Source organism: Kogia breviceps, chromosome 5, assembly GCF_026419965.1.
Source record: "Kogia breviceps isolate mKogBre1 chromosome 5, mKogBre1 haplotype 1, whole genome shotgun sequence".
NCBI classification, from domain to species: domain Eukaryota; kingdom Metazoa; phylum Chordata; class Mammalia; order Artiodactyla; family Physeteridae; genus Kogia; species Kogia breviceps.
In genome coordinates this window covers 95962382-95981436 of record NC_081314.1, presented here as the reverse complement: position 1 = coordinate 95981436, position 19055 = coordinate 95962382, and the positions used below count along the sequence as shown (strand labels likewise).

The 19055-nt window shown below is 39.2% G+C and overlaps 1 protein-coding gene across 17 annotated transcripts in view; it reads left to right on the top strand.

The window, feature by feature from the left end:
• The window catches only part of BBX (BBX high mobility group box domain containing), a 292190-nt gene that overhangs the window by 175525 nt on the left and 97610 nt on the right, over positions 1 to 19055 (top strand). For 16 of the 17 annotated variants that reach the window (XM_067034713.1, XM_067034712.1, XM_059065491.2 and 13 more), the window contains one exon: positions 16502 to 16672. In XM_067034713.1, coding sequence (XP_066890814.1) covers positions 16511 to 16672 — 162 coding nt within the window. In that variant the 5' untranslated portion in view covers positions 16502 to 16510. Of the gene's footprint in view, positions 1 to 9593; positions 9617 to 16501; positions 16673 to 19055 lie in introns of those variants that run through there. The other variant, XM_067034710.1, reaches the window with a different exon arrangement.

Genomic DNA, 19055 nt, shown 5'->3' with positions numbered 1-19055 from the left:
ATTAGACTTCCTACTTCACAGAGTTGTTTTGAGGATTAAATGAACTAATGATTGTAGTTAGAATAGTGTCCTGATGTATGATTAAGTCCAGAGAGAAAATGATAAAAGGCATACTTTGTGCACATGAAAATTCTATTTTCAGTTTTAAATTACAAGTCTTTCCTTATTTACAATAAAAATGTAGTTAACTAAATTGAAAGTAAATGTCTGAAATGGAAGTGTTTATTATTGTTTCTATTACACAGCATTCTTTTTGACTTTGTAAATCCTAAATATTAGGTATAACATATTTAAATGGATATATGATGACTAGATTTCTATTACTATAAACCAGTGGTAATTTTTAGGTAGAAAAGTAAACATCTTAAACTGTCTGGAAGTTAGATGTTGAAAGAATAGTGACAGTAGTTGCCTGGGCTTGGCACAGTTAATAATTTAGCACTTTCAGTGGTGAAGGACAGCCCCCTTTGTCTACTATTCATGTATTAGGTACCTATAATTCCCCATTAATCTTTCCATCACCAGGGAGCTCTTCAGTTGTTCCAGCTCGTTCCCCTCTTGGCACATGAATGGTTTGGATTGATGTGAAGAGACCCAGGATTTAAAGTCTCAGATTTAGCCACATTTATTACCTGTCTGAGCTGCATATTGTGGTGTTCAAATCTTCCAGTGTCGTAGGCAGAGTTTTGCTCCAGATTCTCCAGGCTTATGTGATTCTTAATAAATGCAAAAGTAAGGCAAAGGTGATTTAATCCTAACCAACCTGTTAGCAATCTGAATCTCCTGGTCTTTGAGAGTTTAACATCTCCATAAAAAAGCATACACTCAAATATTTATAAAGTAAAAAAAATTACTAGGGACCTCCATGGCCTTGAATTGAAGCTATTAGAAATTGACTTTTTCTTTTAAGGAAAAAAAATGCTTCCTATACACTCTCTAAAAAGATGTTGGGAAGTCTTATTTAAAAGTTGGAAGAGTTATTTTTCCTTAATATAGAATTCTAAGAAGCACATGGAAAATGTTTAAAATGTCAGTAATGAAAAACAACTTAATGAAGATATACAAAATTCAAAATTGTATTCAATTTTCAAATTATAGAATCCAGTGTTAATTAATGGTAGAAGGGGTTGGCATAGACTGTGAGAAAAGCAGTGTGGGAAGAAATATACAAAACAGCTGTATTTTTTAAAGACCTACCTATACAGGTGAATTGTCACCAGTGTAAATGCTATGTGAGGGGCTGTGAAAGCTGATTTATTGTGTCTTTATCTTCCTGGTAGGAGATGAGAGAGGGGAAGGAAGGCCTATATACAGGAGAGGGGGGACTCTGCAGTACAGCCTGGTCTCGGCTGGAGACATGGAGGCAAAAATCATAGCAGAGAATGGTAATAATGGGTCTTCAAGGTCATCTAGACCAAGGTTCTGATGCTTGAAGACCTTCCACAGTTTTCCTCCTTAATCAGTTACTAATTTTGTCCTTGATTCGGGTCTGGTTTTGAATCTTTCTCTTTTTGTGAGGTGAAAACCAGGACTAGATGCTGGGCCTCCTTACTCTGAATCTGCTACTATTACTGGTTCCATAGTTCCCATTTCTTGATGCAAAAACTCTACAAGCAAGAGAAAAATGAATATGAGAAGCATGAAAATATTACCACACTTTACACCTGTCTCAGATCATCATTGACCAGTTTCTGTGTGAATGCCAACAAAATTCCAGTTCTGTGTTCCCTTAAGCATCACTTTTTCCCATAAAGTGCCAGCCAATTCTTCTTAAGTCAAGCCTGAGGTTTCAGGAATAGCCAGCCACCTGACTTCCTTCCAGGTACCTCATCCTGTGGAAAGTTGCAGACCCTAACCCAGTCTTAAATAACAAGACAACGAGGATCTGAATAGTTGTTTTCAGGATCTTTTCAAAGGGCTATTTTTGCTGGTGCCCAGAGTAAGAGAAGCTAGGTGAGAGCTGGCAAAGTTTGCAGTGACAGGGAAATCCCAGAACCTGGAGTTCACCCCTGGCAGTGTCTTCAGTGATGTGGGTAAGTTTAGCCATTAGTTAAAGGGTTAACACTGGGACGAATTGGGATCATCAAAGTGAATAAAGAGAATTGTATGAATTCTCCAATGTCTATTATAATTGCCAAGTATCTGGGTGCTGAGAATGTCTTATTATTGCATACTAAATATTCCCTGATCGTTTGGACCATGTTTATTGCACTCTATTGTGTGCTGTCTAGTTCCCAAATTGTTTCATTATTATATAGATCTTATCTCAACAAGTCCTTTATTGGTCCAACTCATCTTTTATAATCAGTGTCATCTCTCGTAATCCTAGTGCATTAGTAGGTCCTCAAAAGGTTGATTTGGGATCAGGAGGTCTCCCTAGGGGAGCAACGTAAGAGCTGAGGAGGAATTTGCGTGCCTTTCAGGGACAGATTTGGTAGTCACTGAATCCAGACAGCTGGGAGAGCGCTGCAAGCAGAATTCTGTCACTCCTCAATGAGGCTTACCTTCTAGTTTGAGAAATGCTTTAACAGGATATAAATAATGTGCCTGATATTTTCTGTTAGCTTGTGACTTTGGGTACACATCAGACAGTGACGGGTTTTATTTATTTTTTCCCCTAAAATTGGGGTGAACAAGCATATTTTATTTACTCCAGTTGGTTCTTTTTCAAATTCTTGCCCAAATGTACTTTTATCCTAAAACTGTATATATTATTATATATTTTAAAATGCAGTAAATACTTGGACATATGTTAAAAACCTCTTTTTGTAATAAATATGTTCTGAATTTTTGTTTATACTTAAAAATACTTGCAATAACCACAGGAAGTCTTATGCTTCTCTAGGATTATATGGCAGAATTGTAATGCCCTTCCCTTACATGTCGCGTTGCTCATGGAAATGACAAGCTTTCATGGTATGTGTTAAACTGTAACCTGCCTATTGTGTTCAACGTAGAATGCTGAGTTGAGTTGAGAAATCATGTTGTTTGTTCCACCCTGGCTCTCAGAATAATTAGATGGAGATGCACGTGCTCTCCATCAGTAAAGCATATTTGTTTTGAAAGACACAGCACTCATGGGCTATCAGTCATAACTACTTCTGAGAGCACTTTAGGAGCTGCAACATCAATATTTACAAAATGCAAAGTGAAGCAAAGTACACTGAGTCACAGATACATATGCTTTCTTGTTCCCTGATTGCCTCCCTTCCCCAATGTATGTAGTATGTCTAAAACCATACAAAGGACTATTTTAAATATGACTGTAAATTTGGGGATTCTCTAGCTAAGTAAATGCTAAGCCACTAAAAGAACGCTTAAAAAGGCTTATGAAATGGATTAGTTTTCCTCTCAAAATAAATGTATTGACTGAAAGCTAAAATCAGTTATGCAGTTAAGTGGAAGAAAGTAGTCGTGCTTTGGGATTAAAGTCAGAGCCTTTAGACTGTGTCCCTGTTTTGCCCCTTGATGACATTGGAAAAATTATGTAAATCTGAGGCTCCTCGTACTCAGCTGTAAAGTGGGCTTAATTACACCCACTTAACAGGATTGTATAATATTAAATAAATTAATATATGCAATACATGCTTTGCAAGTTACAACGTGGTTCATGATTGGGAAGTAGCAATTAAAGTAGCCAGGAGGTTCTTAGAGCAGCACTGATTTTTCTTATTAGAAAATATATTTAGAACTTATTAGTGAAATGTACCCAAATTTCATATTATAAAGAACTTTATTATAATAATCAAAACAGAATTTCTTACATATGTCTGCAAAGTAACTTCCATCTTTGAAAAAAGAAGGTGAAAGAAAAAGTAGTGTGGGCATATGGGTAGCACTGTGTAGCCCCTGTTGTTGATTGCATATTTTGCCATTAACTCTTGCTGCTGTGACAAATCACTATGTGTATGAGTGAGGCAAGCTCCCTCCTGCTTGCCCACTCTACATAATGCTGTTCATGTAATTATGGAAGGCTTGGTTAGATACTCGTTGCAAAGTACTGTGGAGATTTCAGGTTAAAAGGAACTGAATTAATGAGAAATGGTCTTAGTAGAGTTAAGAATCTTGCTTTGGGGCAAAATGACACTATATTTGAAAATTCAATACTTGGAAGACTGCTTCTCCCTAAAATCAGCTAATGCCATGCCTTAATGATGTAAAAGAGCTTCTTAAGTGATTTTCCAGGTTTATTTGGTTTATAATTTTTTATAGAGGAGCTTTTGTTTTCTTTATAGTATAAAGCATTGCCTTTTTATTTTTTTATTTTTATTTTTTGTGATACGCGGGCCTCTCACCTGTGGCCTGTCTCGTTGTGGAGCACAGGCTCTGGACGCGCAGACTCAGCGGCCATGGCTCACAGGCCCAGCTGCTCTGCGACATGTAGAATCTTCCCGGACTAGGGCTCGAACCCGTGTTCCCTGCATCGGCAGGCGGACTCTCAACCACTGCGCCACCAGGGAAGCCCGCCTTTTTATTTAAATAGGATGCTAGAGGATAAAAATGCGGCCAGCAGAGGGAGCAGATTTATGTAAATTAGGTTGTAAGGAAAATATTACAGGATGCCTCAGTAGACATGTATTTTGTGGGTAATGTCCATTCTCATGCTGTGCGTTGAGAGAAAAATGGAAGGAAAGAAGACTGAATTTAGGCTCATCTTAAAACATCTAGCCATTTATATTCTCACTTTGGTAGTTTTCAAAAGGGAAAAAAAATGCAAGCAAGTGGTATGCAAATAGGAACTTGTTTTGTTTATTCTATGAAGTGAAGAACTTTTTAAAACAAATATGAATTTAATACATTTGGTAAATTTAAAAAAGCTTTCAGGGAATGTAAATGGAATGTATAATGCTCTGAACAGGGCACTGTTATGACTCTGAATCAGCAAATAAGCACTTTTGTATCATGTGTATTAAGTCCGGAAATTGGAATATACTTATGGAAAAAAATTTTACCAAGTGTGAAGCAAGTATAAAACAAATGGTTTTCTGCTTAACTCTAAACGGAAACTATAAATGTATCATAGCTCCCTATGTATTCTGATTAATTTCCTTGGCAAATGTTCAGTCTGATATAACATCATTAAGTTAATGCATTTTCAAGCACTTTTCATTAAATACATAATATATTCAAGACAGTAGTCCAAGCATTTGGGAATATATAGATAAGGAACATCCTACCTTCTTAAAATGTGTGATCTGGTCAATGACAAGTTACCTCAATTCCACAGTGTAAAGCAGGTGGGCATCGCAGAAGCTAGGATAAGCTGCTTCAGTAAACAGTGTAACTATTAAAATAAGAAATACCAATTCTTTTTTACATTGTGGAAAAATAGTTTTGCTTTGTAACCATTAAGACTGAGAAGTTTTGCTTTATTAAGTATACTAAATTTAACTGTATCTTAAGATTATTTGCCATCTTTTTAGAGTAAAGAACAGTAGCTTAGGAAAAAGAGATTTCCATCTAGAGGTATCAGAGATTGTTGATTCTTAACTAGAACCATTGTTTCTGTTTTTTTTTTTTTAAGTTATAATTAGAGATCAGGATGGTGAAAGACATCCAGACCTTTTTTATTAGTTTAGAAAACGTTTTAAGTTAATATAAATGAAAAAATAATTTTTTAAACTTTGATTATTTTAGATGGAGTTTAATATATTTGCTTTTAAAAATATGCATTCTCATTCTTACAATTTAAAGGGCTGTGTGTAAACTGGTGCACAGAAGATTAAATAGTGTTCAGTGATGGGTACAAGAGAAAAGGGAATAGATAATTATTTCTCTTTATGAGGTCAGAATTATTCATTGAGTCATTTTGACATTTGTTGCCTAGAAACTAGTATTTCCAAACAAGTAAAATTGCCAGGTGTTCTGGTTTGGTAGTTTTAGAATGCTATTTGAAGTTGGTGCAAGGAACTTCTGAGATGGAGGGTCACAGGGCAGGAAGAAAGAGCAAGGTGTGGTGAGGAAGGAGCAGAAAAGAAGCAGTGGCAAACGAGAAGCAATAAAGGTGACAGGAAGAGAGTGCAGGGAGCAGACCTGAACAAGTGTTTTCCCACGGTGGGCCCGGCTCTGTGTCAGGCCCTGCAGATACTGTGGTGAGCATTATATAGCCCTCGTTCTCTGTCAAAGCCAATGGGATATACAGAGGGAAAGACACCGTTTCATTGGTGGATGGATATTGAGTACAGGGTACTGTGGAGACACCTAAGAAGTACCTCTTTCTCAGACTAGTAAGGGCCAGTGGGGGCTTATGTGAGATCCGAGCTCCACTGGGAGGAGAGAGTAGTACAGATGCTAAGAGGTGAGAGTCCCTGGTGAGTTCCAGGTGATGGCATGTAACACAGTGTAGGTAGAGCTTTAAGAGTGAGAATTGAGCAAAGAAACGTGAGCCATAAAACTAAGTAGGGACGAAGTCAGGAAGAGTCTTGTGTGCTCTGTGAAGGAAGAGGTTCGGACATCTTCCTGAGTACATTGAGAGACTGACTATTAAAGAGGTTCATGCAGGAGAAGGGCATGAGCAGATATTTGTAGTGTGGAGAATTGAAGTCAGCATGGCTATAGATAAGACCAGACCGCTGAGCCAGTATGGGGGATGGATGAGAGCAGACCATACATGTAGCAGGTGGAGGGGACAGAACGTGGTGAGAGGTTAGGTGTTGGGGCTAGGAACCGTTTGCAATGATTTGAACTTACAGTGAGAAAGTAGAAAAGATAGTATATGTTTTCCAGATGTTTCTGTGAAAGGAAGGAATGTCTAGTTCCTAGGCACCATGCGGGCTCTGGCATATTTCCCACGGATATGGTGGAGACAGAGGGCTGGCCCAGGCAAGGTGTTTTCTCTGAGAGGCTAGAAATCAAAGATGTAAGTGTGAATTATTGAGGTAGAGAAGCCAGAGCCTGTGACACAGTTGGAATGAACTGTGAATGCTTTCTAGGAAATTAATCCTGGGCTTTAGAACCAAGAAGATTAGGAAGGAAGTCAATACAGGAAGTGCAAGGTGGAGCCTGTGAACAGTCTTACTACCAGACAGCCCAGGTCTTCTTGGCTGCTAGCTTCATGGCTTGGGGTTAGGCATTCTCCTGGCCTGATGGCTGGAGGCCAATTTGTACCAAAAAAGAGGACTAGCTGAAGGAGGAGGAGGATTCAGAGAGGGCTTTAGACTTGAGATTGTGTACAGACCGAAAGAGAAGGTATTAACTAAAAGAAACTGTTGATAGTTCATCGAAGAAACTGAAAGACTAATGGCTCAGGGAGGCAGGAAAGATGAGAAGCACAGACTGGGAGTGAGAGGAGGAGCTGACCTTGAAACTCTGCCTTTGAGATAGGGTAGAAGAAACAAGTTTTGAAATTGGTAGGCAAGGTGGGACTTCGGGAGGGTCCACATATGAAGACCTTTCTGTTAACCAGGAGGCAAAGACATTTTCTTAGAATGACTAGGATTATGGCGGGAAGGACAGTATGGAGAAGCTTGGGCTCTGGGGACAGAAGGCCTAGGTTTGAATCCTGGCTCTGCCACATGCTGGCAGAATGGCCTTGGGCATGTTGTTTAAGCTTTGTCATTCCCAGCTGCTTCCTGTATAATATTTGACCATTATAGTTCCTTTCTCCAAGGAGGATTAAAGAAATTAATTCATATACAGTGTTTAGCAGGTAGCAAAGGTTTAATCAGGTTAGTTATTATTAGGAGGCAATATTGTATAATGGTCCAGAACCAGATTCCAAAGCCAGACTGGAGCCAGATACTGGCTCCACCAATTATGTGCTAGCAGTGTGACCTTGGACATTCTGTAATGTACAAACATAATGCATAGTTAATCAGGTGATCAGTAAATATGTATTCAACTTCATTGACAATAAATGACCCTGTGAGCTTGTCTTCTTGTGCTTCAGCTTCTTTCCAATGTGATAATTGTGTCCCACCATTTTGATACATATAATATTATAAAAACCTTTTTTTTTTTTTTTTGCGGTATGCGGGCCTCTCACTGTTGCGGCCTCTCCCGTTGCGGAGCACAGGCTCCGGACGCACAGGCCCAGCGGCCATGGCTCACGGGCTTAGTTGCTTCGCGGCATGTGGGATCTTCCCAGACCAGGGCACGAACCCGTGTCTCCTGCATAGGCAGGCGGATTCTCAACCACTGCGCCACCAGGGAAGCCCCTATAAAAACCTTTGTTAACAATCTAAACAAGGCAGACTATATGTTATCTGTGCCTCAGTTTTTTTATCCGTAAAAAGGAGATTATAATATAAGCCTACCTCTTAGGCTTGTGGTGTGTTAAGAGAATAACTAGAATGCTCTTAGCTTCTGGCACATAGGAAGCAATATATATATAAGCATTACATATATAGAAGCTTTTTTTTTTTTTTTTTTTTTTGCGGTATGCGGGCCTCTCACTGTTGTGGCCTCTCCCGTTGCGGAGCACAGGCTCCGGACGCACAGGCTCAGCGGCCATGGCTCACGGGCTTAGTTGCTCCACGGCATGTGGGATCTTCCCGGACCAGGGCACGAACCCGTGTCTCCTGCATCGGCAGGCAGATTCTCAACCACTGCGCCACCAGGGAAGCCCTATATAGAAGCATTTTATACATATATATAACTATTATTACTATCCTTACTCATCATCATCAATAGGGGTTGCAGAGAAACCAATAAGTTATCATGGGCACTGTGGGATTGGGTGGGACTAAGACACGTCAAGACTATGAACGAGCACTGAAGACCAACCTGAGGTTGGAAAAGTTTGTAGTAGTGTGAGACCACGGGAGCAGCTGGCAACTTGGGGATAGACTGGGAAAGAAAAATGGTTAGATGAGTTCAGAGTTAAGGTTAATTAGCAGACCAGTTATGATAGGAAAAGAGAGCTAGTGAGCTGAAGGTGCTATGCTATTCTATTTTGAGAGAATAATGAGAGTCAGTAACAAATAACCAGAGAGGGGAATAAAGCTACGAAAACATGTTCTGAGACTAGTACTGACAGCTGTTTGGAAATGACTTAGATTTCATTATATTTATTACATCGCCTTGTCAATTTGCCTGTTTCTCCCCTCCCCTCCCGAGCAACCCTCTGGGTTCTTATTTTTCCTTCTCTGCATATTTTCTTTTCAAGCCTTATATCTCTTCTGCCTTCTAGCAAAACAACGTAAAGAAACAGCATTCTAAGAAAGCAGAGAGGTATTGTTTCTGTGTTCACTTCCTCACGTACTCCCTGTCTAACACGGGATGGTTTGCTCTGACAGATCCAGAAAATATAGCATCTGGCATGTTCTTTACCCTCAAGGGTCTCTGTGGGAGGAGTTCATATGGAATCATTATACATATATTGTACGGGAAAATGATGATTGTTACACAATCAGGTGTCAAAAAATATGGCACAGCCATTAAATGTGGGTGGCCAAAACAGGTGCTCAGGAAGGAAAGAGACAGGAGCTGGGGCAAATGAAGATAGCTCCTCAGAAATGGGAGTTCAGAGGGACTTGCACAGAAAGTGAGGATGGGTGTGTGGGGTACAGTGTGTGGGCCTGGGAGGGCTGAGGAAGCGCAGGGCAGGTGCTGCCAGACAGGACGACACCAGCGTGGCAGGGGAGCAGAGGCGGCAGGGGCGATGGTTAAATGAGAGGTAAGGCTGTACACTTAACTCCCACAGTGCATAGCTCAACATGTGATCAATAAATACGCGTTCAGCTGCATTGAGAATAAATGAGCAAGAGACTCCCGTGACTTTGTGCATCAGATTCTTGTCGGTGGGATAAGTATGTCCTAACCATCTAATAAATGGATTTTTTTTAAAAAGCACCTCTGTTAATTTAGAAACTGAAAGAGGCAAATGTATTATGCTAAGCCTGTTGAAGAATAGGAATTTGGTGACTTTGTGATGAAGAATGTAAATGCCACCATAAAATTACAAGAAAACAGAGAGTTGGGCCTTTGGGGGAGGGTGGTGTGATGGGGAACATGTTTCGGCCTGTTACTGAATTCCTTGTGTAAGTAGTGTTTCTTCCCTAAGTCACTTCTTTTGGTGCCTTATCTCTTTCAAGGTAGCTGTTGTTTCTATCTGTAGCCTAGAGTAGCATGCATTTTGAGAACCATGTTAAGCTCTCCTAAGGCTAAATGTCATGGAGTTGTAAGTATTGGAGATCTTAAAATACATATTCCTTCATGAGAGAAGGACACAGGAACCAGAACTGCCAGTACAGCTAAGCCGTTCTTTAAATAGTGTGTGTCTTATTAGTATTCATGAAGAGCATGTAGATAACATCTTGACAGAGTTAAAGTTTCAACTTGAAGAGCTACTGCTTTTCAATAAGGAGTGCATTTAAAGACACTCTTTGCATGAATAGCGTGACTGAATTGCTTCTAAAATGAGAGTATTACTTTATAGAAAGATATTTTTCATTTAATCTGTCTACAGTTTAGAATTGTCATTAGAATTACAATAAATAATAATGATTAGCACTTGTAGGGCTTTAATCTTCAAAGCGTTTTAAAGTTAATCTAATTTAATTGTCGCTTGGAGTCATCAGAGATGTACACTTACTTTTCTGCTGTGAACCATTGAAAGTGTTCACGTTCCAACCCTTCAGTGCTTCCTTTAGGTAGTTCCATGGCTCATAAGCTATTTGTTCTATGAGAAATGCCCAGAGCATCAACAGATGGAAGGCTTTATATTAGAGCTTCTTGTCCTAGGTGTGCATTTGGGCTGTTGAATTGGCCTTCCTGCTTCTAGTGCCACCTTCTCTGCTGCTAACTGTGTGACCTTAGGCAAGTGGCTTAACCCTCAGCTTCTTCAACTGGGATGCATAGTATAGTACCTGCCTCAAGGGTTCTTATAAGGATTAAATGAGATAATGAATATTAAGTATGAAGCGATTAGTATTTAATAAATATTAGCTGTGTGTTAGTATTGTTTTTAAAATTATCCTGAGGAACAGTTCATTCTGGGAAGTTGTAGTATGTGGTTCAGTGTTAGGTGAGGAAATTATAAGCCATAAATACCCTTTACAGGGACTGCTGTGTACCAGGCTCAGTTTGAGGTCCCGGGACAGAAAAGTAAGAAACCATGACACCTTCCCTCTAGAAGTTCACAACCTATTTCGTGGAGGATAGTGAGGACGTAGATAAAACTAACTGAAACACCATGGTAAGTGCTTGACGAGCAAGCTCAAGTGTGATCAAAGAGCGATGGCATTTGACTTAAGGTTTTCACAGAAAGCTTTAGAAGGGAAGTGATATATAACCTGGGCTTTGGAGGAGGATGTCCGTTTTGGCAGAAAGTGAGAGAATTTTAGGGAGTGTGCAAGGCAGTGGAAACAAGGGCTGTTGAGAGCAGCAGCGCTCTCAGAAGGTTTTAAGCAGGTTGGTCCAACTTGTGGGAAGCTCTAGAGCTACCGAATTACCACCATTTCTCTGTGCTGATTTTTCATCTTCTCTGTAGGTCCGAGACAGCTCTAAAGCTTTACAGTCTTAGTTGGACCCAGGAGAGGCCTTACTTGAGGTTAGAATGCATGGCTGTCTGACAATGAAATTTTGTGGGCCTCCCTTACCTTCCCCTGTCTCATTTGGTCTGAATTTCCATTAATATGATTTGAATGGGATTTTATTGGACATTTAGGAAACAGTTTAAACTCTAAAATACCCCTGTGACACAGTTAAATTTACAGTGTTTTAAAAGCTAAAGTGTACTGATTGCCTAAGTTGTGAGACAAGAGGAAAGACTAGAGGATCTTACAGAATTTATGGCTATGCCAAGGCTCTGTTTCTGACTGTATATCACTCAGACAAAAGAAAAGAAACTTTCCGTCTTTCTTTTTCAGTTGCTGAGGCTGGAGGTTATATCATCTGGGAAGCATGTGGACCACTGTTAAATGGGAGTCCTCTGTGCTCTCTCTTGAACTGCATCTTAGGCTGAGTTAAGCAAGAACGTGCTGCCTGTTAAACCCATACTCTCTCTAAAAAGCTTGTGGGTAAAGGGAGGATTTACTAACATGGAGTGAGGACCTTCTAGATGCCAGGCTCTGTGCTGGGTGTTATATAATAAGTGTTCTCACAGTAGAGCTGTTACTTAGTTTTAATGTGTGGAAAGATCAGCAAGATGAATAACTTTACAACAAGCAGGTAGTGGTAGAGGCCGGATTCTAAAGGAGGCTTGTTAGTCGTCAATGTCCATTTTTTTCTTTTGTGGTATTTACTTTGTCCTGTGTCTTCTACGATATTTCTTCTTTACATTTCTCATGAAGTTTGACCTCAGTAAAGGTCTTCATGAATGGACTTGCTGCATTTGAAGAATATAGGTAAATGAAGTTTTTCCTAATTCATCACCAAGTTGATTTACATTTACTTCAGTATTATGAGTACTAATTAGGGTAACTCATCTGGCAAAGAAAAGGGAACACATGGGTTGGTTTGTTTTTATAAGATAAGTAAATATTCAATACAGCTGACCCTTGAATGCAGGGGTTATATAAGCTTTACAGTCACCTTCCTGTACCCATGGCTCCCCCATCTGTAGATTCAACCAGCCGTGGATCATGTAGTAATATAGTCTGTTTTTATTGAAAAAAAAATTTGATGTATAAGTGGATGCTCACAGTTTCAAAACCGTGTTGTTCAAGGGTCAACTGTATTTTGGATAGGGACCTTCAGCCTCCATCGTTTGATAATCTCAGCAACTTGAGTCTTTCAAGTACAGAGTCCACTGGTAGTTGAATAACCTGATTTGTTATTCTACAGTTGCCGGGCAGAAAGGAAGAAGGACCCCTTTTGAATAAAGTCCCCCAATTGTTTCATTCATTACATGTAGATTGCTAGCTTAATTTGCTCATGTTCCAGAACAAGAAGCCGAACTTTATAATGTGGGGGGGGGGGGTTTAGTGGCAAAATAATTACAAAGGTAGCCCTCTGTTACTGTCAAAAATTAACAGTTTTTCCTCCTCATTGTTGAAATAAGAAAAGCAATATGCTTGAGTGTCAAAATTCTGCCTTCTTTTCCCTTTTCTTTCTCAGATGTTTTTCCTCATCTTTTCTTTCATTCTTCTCTCTTGCTTTCTCATTACTTCTGAATGATAATCAGGAGCATCATCCTCCCCCCCCCCCCCACACACACACATATTCTTTTGCCTTCTTTCAACAGTTTGAAAACAGATCCATGGTGAATTAAAAAGTAATCAGATAACTAAGTTATTAAAATCTGTAGTTTATAGTTTTGGGTAGTTCATGGTCATTAGATCAGTTACACTTTTCTTGACTATTTTGTCCCAGGTTTACTATCTTCAATTCAGCTCTCATTCATGCTAAAAATACTTGCTTTCCCCCTACTTTGTTCTAGACTGTGCTAGAGGTTATCAATCTTACTTTTCGTACAGCCCAGGGGTTCGGTGGTTCTCACACAGAACATGCCACCCTGGCCCGCATTCAGTGTTATACATAGTTTTCAGACCTCCTTTTTTCCCACTCAGGAAGAAATATCTGAATTCACAGGAATGAGAGAGATGGGGGTTAATTTTGAAGCCATTCTACTGTATAAAAATAGTGAATTATCACCATAATTTAGCATGGAGTTTCATATGGTTTATAACAATTCTCACAACTAACTGATCTTGATGTTCTGATAAGCCAGATGCTTCTATATAAAGATAACTAGTCTTGGATCATCAAGAAAAAGGCCTAGTGATGGAGGTAGGATGTACCCAAATAATTGTAATTCGAGGGAAAATGTGGTAAGTGTTGTTAGCAATGTAAAATCTTTCTATTGTATTTATGGGGATGGAGAGATTAATTTGGGGAGTATCAGAGAAGATATACATTATCGTAGTGCTGTAGCAGCTATGTGGAAAGAATCAGAACATTGAGGTGGGAGGAGGTGAATGTGGTTATTTTGAACCCCAAAGCCACATATACCATCCATTCATTTGATTCTTGATATTCTGTTTTCTGCTTGAATATTGAAATTACACATAAATATATGCAAAGGCACATACACTTAAACACAATTCACACATAATCAAATAGCATAATCGGAATCCTTGAGGGTAAATGATGTATTTTTCTCTAGGCACCGGCAATCACTTTGACCTCTCCTGTTGATAACAGCTTGCCTGACATATAGTTTCCCATTAATTTCTTTTATTGTTTAAAAAATGTGTTATAAAATATCCGGTATTAAAACCCAGTATGGGTTTAATTACCACTCAAGCATCTCATCCTGAAGTGATTAATAAGCCACAAAAATAGCTGTTTCCTCTTCTCTCTATATAGCATTGGTATTTTTAGAAATTGGGTTTTCCATGCCAAGTTTTATTTGTAGATAGACTGGGAATCGTTAAATGGTCTATCAATTCAAAGAAATCGTTGTTCCTTTATTATTTATTAAGAGCATACCAGATAACTAATTCCATTTAGAGTTTTTCAATAACTTCTACTCTTGAGGCAGCCACATGAATCATGTAATTGCTTCAGATACTCAGCAGAAGTATCTTGCTAAGAAAACCACGGGAACATGTTTTTCTCACCTCCCCACCCTTTTTTTTGGACTAGACACAGCTTTTAATAATGAGGATTTTATCAAAATGAAGATTAAAAGATTTTTTAATTAAGATTTTATTGTAGTACAAGAAATTGAACGTCTATCAATCATGGAATAATTGAGAAAATTGTGATTGTTCCTATTTTGGAATATTATATAGTTATTACAAAATGAGGGTGATCAAGGTGTATTGACTTAGAAGAGCATGATATTTTCAACTTAAAAGTTTTAAATGGCTCTGTTTACTGATATATTTGTGTATAGAAAAAGGTACAGAATGGGATTGTCCTAAGGATATTAAAGTTGGTCAAAGGATAGGAAAACAGAGGGGATGATTATTAAAATAAGAGAATCCAGAAGTAGACTTATACACATGTGGTAATGTAGTATAGGATAAAAGTAGCATTTCAAAGGAATGGGGAAAAGCTGGATAATTTAATAAATGGTTTGGAACAGTTGGTTAGCTATTTGGGAAAAAAAAAAAAGCGAGATCCCTCCCTCACTCCTTTGTCAGAATGAATTCCAGATTGATCAGTTATTTACATGGCTTTTTTAAAGTAATGAAGTCACATAAGTTCTCAAAGGAAACATTAGTGAATATTTCTCGATTTTGAAGTGAAGAAGACTTAAATATGACCCCAAACTCAGAAACAAGGAAGGAAGATTTTAAAATTGCTTATGTCGTATTGCTTTGAAGGCTTGAGAACTAGATGAATATTGAAACTATATGTTCATGGATCCTAGTGTCAGCAACATGGCATTAAAAGTTTATTGATAGTACTTTGCAAGTGCTATCAAACACTTCGCAAGTGTTTGGACCAATACAGATTTAAACTGACCAAAAAGACCACCACCCTGTGATTTTGGCAACGGCATTTACGTTTGTAATTGTCAGCATGAACCATTTACGTTGATAGCATTTAACTGTATTTCAGTTTTCACATGACTTTGTATAAAGAGTAATTTGTATATAATGTTACTTCAAATGAATGAATGAAAAATATTAAATAATTATGAGAAAGCATGTAAGAAACTGTGTATAATTTACCTTTGGGCTGTGGGACTGGGCATGATGGAGAAGGTAAACCTCATTTTTTGTTATTTTCACCTTTATAATATAAATATGTAGTTTCGTTCATGGAGAAAAACTTTTTAAAATATTCTCTGAAAAATAATTTAGAATTTTTGGCTTCTGAAAGATATTGTCAGATTCATAGCTTGACTATAGCCTAGCTATTTCAGCCAATCGTCTTTTAGGGGGAAAAAACTTAGAGAGCAAAACTTTGTTGCTGGATTGTAGTACATATGTAATAGGGAGATGCAAAGATCTTTGTGATTTGTTATATCACAGGCCAGTACAGAAGGGTGCTCATCCAACTAAGTGATTCATGCATAGACGGGATCCTTGGAGGCTGCACAGTTTTTGAAAAATGTGTGTCATCTTATGAAATAGTTGTATTTTAAATCTAAAACATTTGATTCTTATAAAGCATTCATTTTACTTAATAATACTTCGGACTCAGATTTATCATAGTATGGAATGTGAAATTCATGTAAATTATGATGATAAAATAGGAGCCATTGGAGAATGTAGGGAGGCCCACCTCTGTGAGCACCTTTGCTCCCCTGGGAGGCATTTTTCACATTCCTCTGGTGGAAAACGTTGAGAAACACTATTTTGAGTAAATACGAACAGGTGACAGTAACTTGTAATCATCCTAACACTTTATTCGGGTTTTGAGTTCTGAAGTTCTGAAGTGGAAGGAAGCAGATTTCATAAAAGGAAAATTTTATTAGCAATTTAACCCACTAAAATGAATGTTTGATTATGTACTTAGTTCTTACTGAATCCAGTAAATGTCTAAGCTGGTAGATATTTCCATCATTAAAACTATAATCCAGTTAAAGTTAAGGAAGCTAAATAAACTAATTTTAATCAAATTTACTTTGATTTCTCTGTTTCTCCTTTTTTCATTACTACAGGTCACAGTAATGAAAGGCAGTAATAGAAATAAAGATCATTCAGCAGAAGGAGAAGGGGCTGGAAAACGACCAAAACGAAAGTGTCTTCAGTGGCATCCATTGCTAGCAAAGAAACTTCTTGACTTTTCAGAAGAGGAGGAAGAGGAGGACGAAGAGGAGGATATTGATAAGGTAATTTCCTCCTTTTATGGTAGAAGTTTTAAGTTTATTTGACCATTCATTCTAGAAACTGCAGTGAACATGTGTGGTGCAAAGGAGGCGTTTCTAGGAGTCTGTATAACTTGAATCCTAGTTAACTACTTAATCTACATTTTTATTCCAAATGTTGATGACTCTTAAAGTATCTGTAGTAGTAGTTTAAACTGAAACAGATCCTTCTTAAATAGTATTTCTGTCAGTTAATAATTTGCAGACAATATTCAAATGCAGTGAGTTCATAAAATTTGATGTGCTTACCTGCACCCACCTGTTGCTCCTGACCTCTCTTTCTTCCCTCCCAGCCTAGCCTTGCCACTGTAGGCAGGTTCAGAGCTGTTCAGGTCCTCATCTCTGAGGCCACCAGAGCATCTGGCTGCTGTTACCCCTCCGTGCCTCTGTGCTCAGTCAGCTCCTGGTCCCCTCCTCTGGTCTCACACTTGAGCAGCCGGCTCTTGCGAGAAAGTCACACAGCCATGCAGCTGACTTTAGAAAGCCACACGTCCCTTCAGATCTTGGCATGACTGGTTCCTCCTCTTCATCATTTAGGTCTCAGCACAAGGACTACCTCCCCATCATCTCAGGTGTCCCTCCCACCCAATGCATTCCACGTCTGAGGATTTCCTCCCTCACACTTCTCATTTGCTTTGTGTTTAGCTGTGCACTTGTTTATGTCTGCCTTCCTAGACTAGGCTATAAGCTCGGTAAGAGCAGGGGTCTTGCCCTTCCTGTCCTCTACTCCTTCCTCAAAGCCCAGAGTGGTGGCTGGCACAGAGTAGATTTTGAATAGTTATATGCTCAGTAGAAGAATAGATGAGTACTGGACTTCCCTGGTGGCGCAGTGGTTAAGAATCTGCCTGCCAATGCAGGGGACATGGGTTGGAGCCCTGGGCTGGGAAGATCCCCCATGCCGCGGAGCAGCTAAGCCTGTGCACCACAGCTCCTGAGCCTGCGCTCTGGAGCCTGCGAGCCACAACTACTGAAACCCGCGCGTCTAGAGCCCGTGCTCAATGAGAGAAGACACTGCAATGAGAAGCCCGTGCACCGCAACAAAGAGTAACCCCCACTCGCTGCAACTTGAGAAAGCCCGCGCGCAGCAATGAAGACCCAACGCAGCCATCAATCAATCAATCGATAAAAAACAGATGAGTAAAAAAAATAAAAAAATAAAAAAAATAGATGAGTACTTATTTTGTGTCACTACAAATTTCATAAACATGCCTATACTATTCTCCAGGCCTTCAATATCCATTCAGTCTTTTGTCCTAGGCTTGGGTCAGCTTCCTTTTCCACTCGTCTCAGCACGAATTATAAACATTTTTTCTGTTTCACAGACATCTTCTCTGGGTACTGTTTATGGTCTCCTCACTGTTACTATTCTTCTCTTTCACAGAGAAAAGAGAGGCCACCAGAAATGACTCCTTCAGCTTTCTCTACTTACTCCTCTTACTCTTATCTCACTCCTTATCCATCTTTTCCTTTCCATTTTCAGAGAGATGGTGTTATTCTTCCTGTTTGAGGAAATTGCCAAGTTTATGCTTATGCTTAATTTGATCTCTCTGACACATTTGCACCTGTTGATCACTTGGTCCTTGAAGCTGTCTGCTGTTTCCATGACAGCAATCACTCATTTCTATTCCTACCTTCCCAACTATACCATTCTAGTTCCTTCCAGTTGATGTCCCTCCATTATTCTACCTTCAAATGTTGATGTTCTCTGGGCTTCTTATCTTAATTCCTGACTCCACCCTGGACCTTTCTTCTAAACTCTGGACTTGTATTTCTGACTGTTTGCTTGACATATCCACTTAGATACCAAATCAGAATCTCAGTTTGAATGTGTTCAAAATGAAGCTTTCACTTTTCTCCTGCAAACCCCATCCTCCTACATCTTTCCTCTCTCAGTGAATGGCAACTCCAACTGTCAAATTGGTCAGACCTGAAACCTTGTCTGTTTTCTTTTGCTCAAGTCTCACATCTGTCCATCCGTCAGTAAATTCTCAGCCATACATTGCAAATGTGTTCTCAAGTTGACCCCTTGTTAGCAATGTCACTACTGCTACCTTGATCCAAGCTACCACCAATGCTAGTGCAGATTATTGTATTCTGCCTCTCTCTCTCTGCCTCTGCTCTTGCCGTTCTACAGTCTGTTCTCAACAGAGCAGCCAGAGGGATCCTTCTAGAGTGGCAGGCCACTTGTGCTACTCTTCATCTTCATGAGGATGGGGAGTCTGTATGCTCACTGTTCTGTCTGAATCACCTAGAACAGTGCCTGCTCCATATCGGGTGCCCAGTAAATAGTTATTAAGTGAAAGAATGAAGTCATCGAGTCCTGTTCTCTTTTTGGTCCACCTTCAGA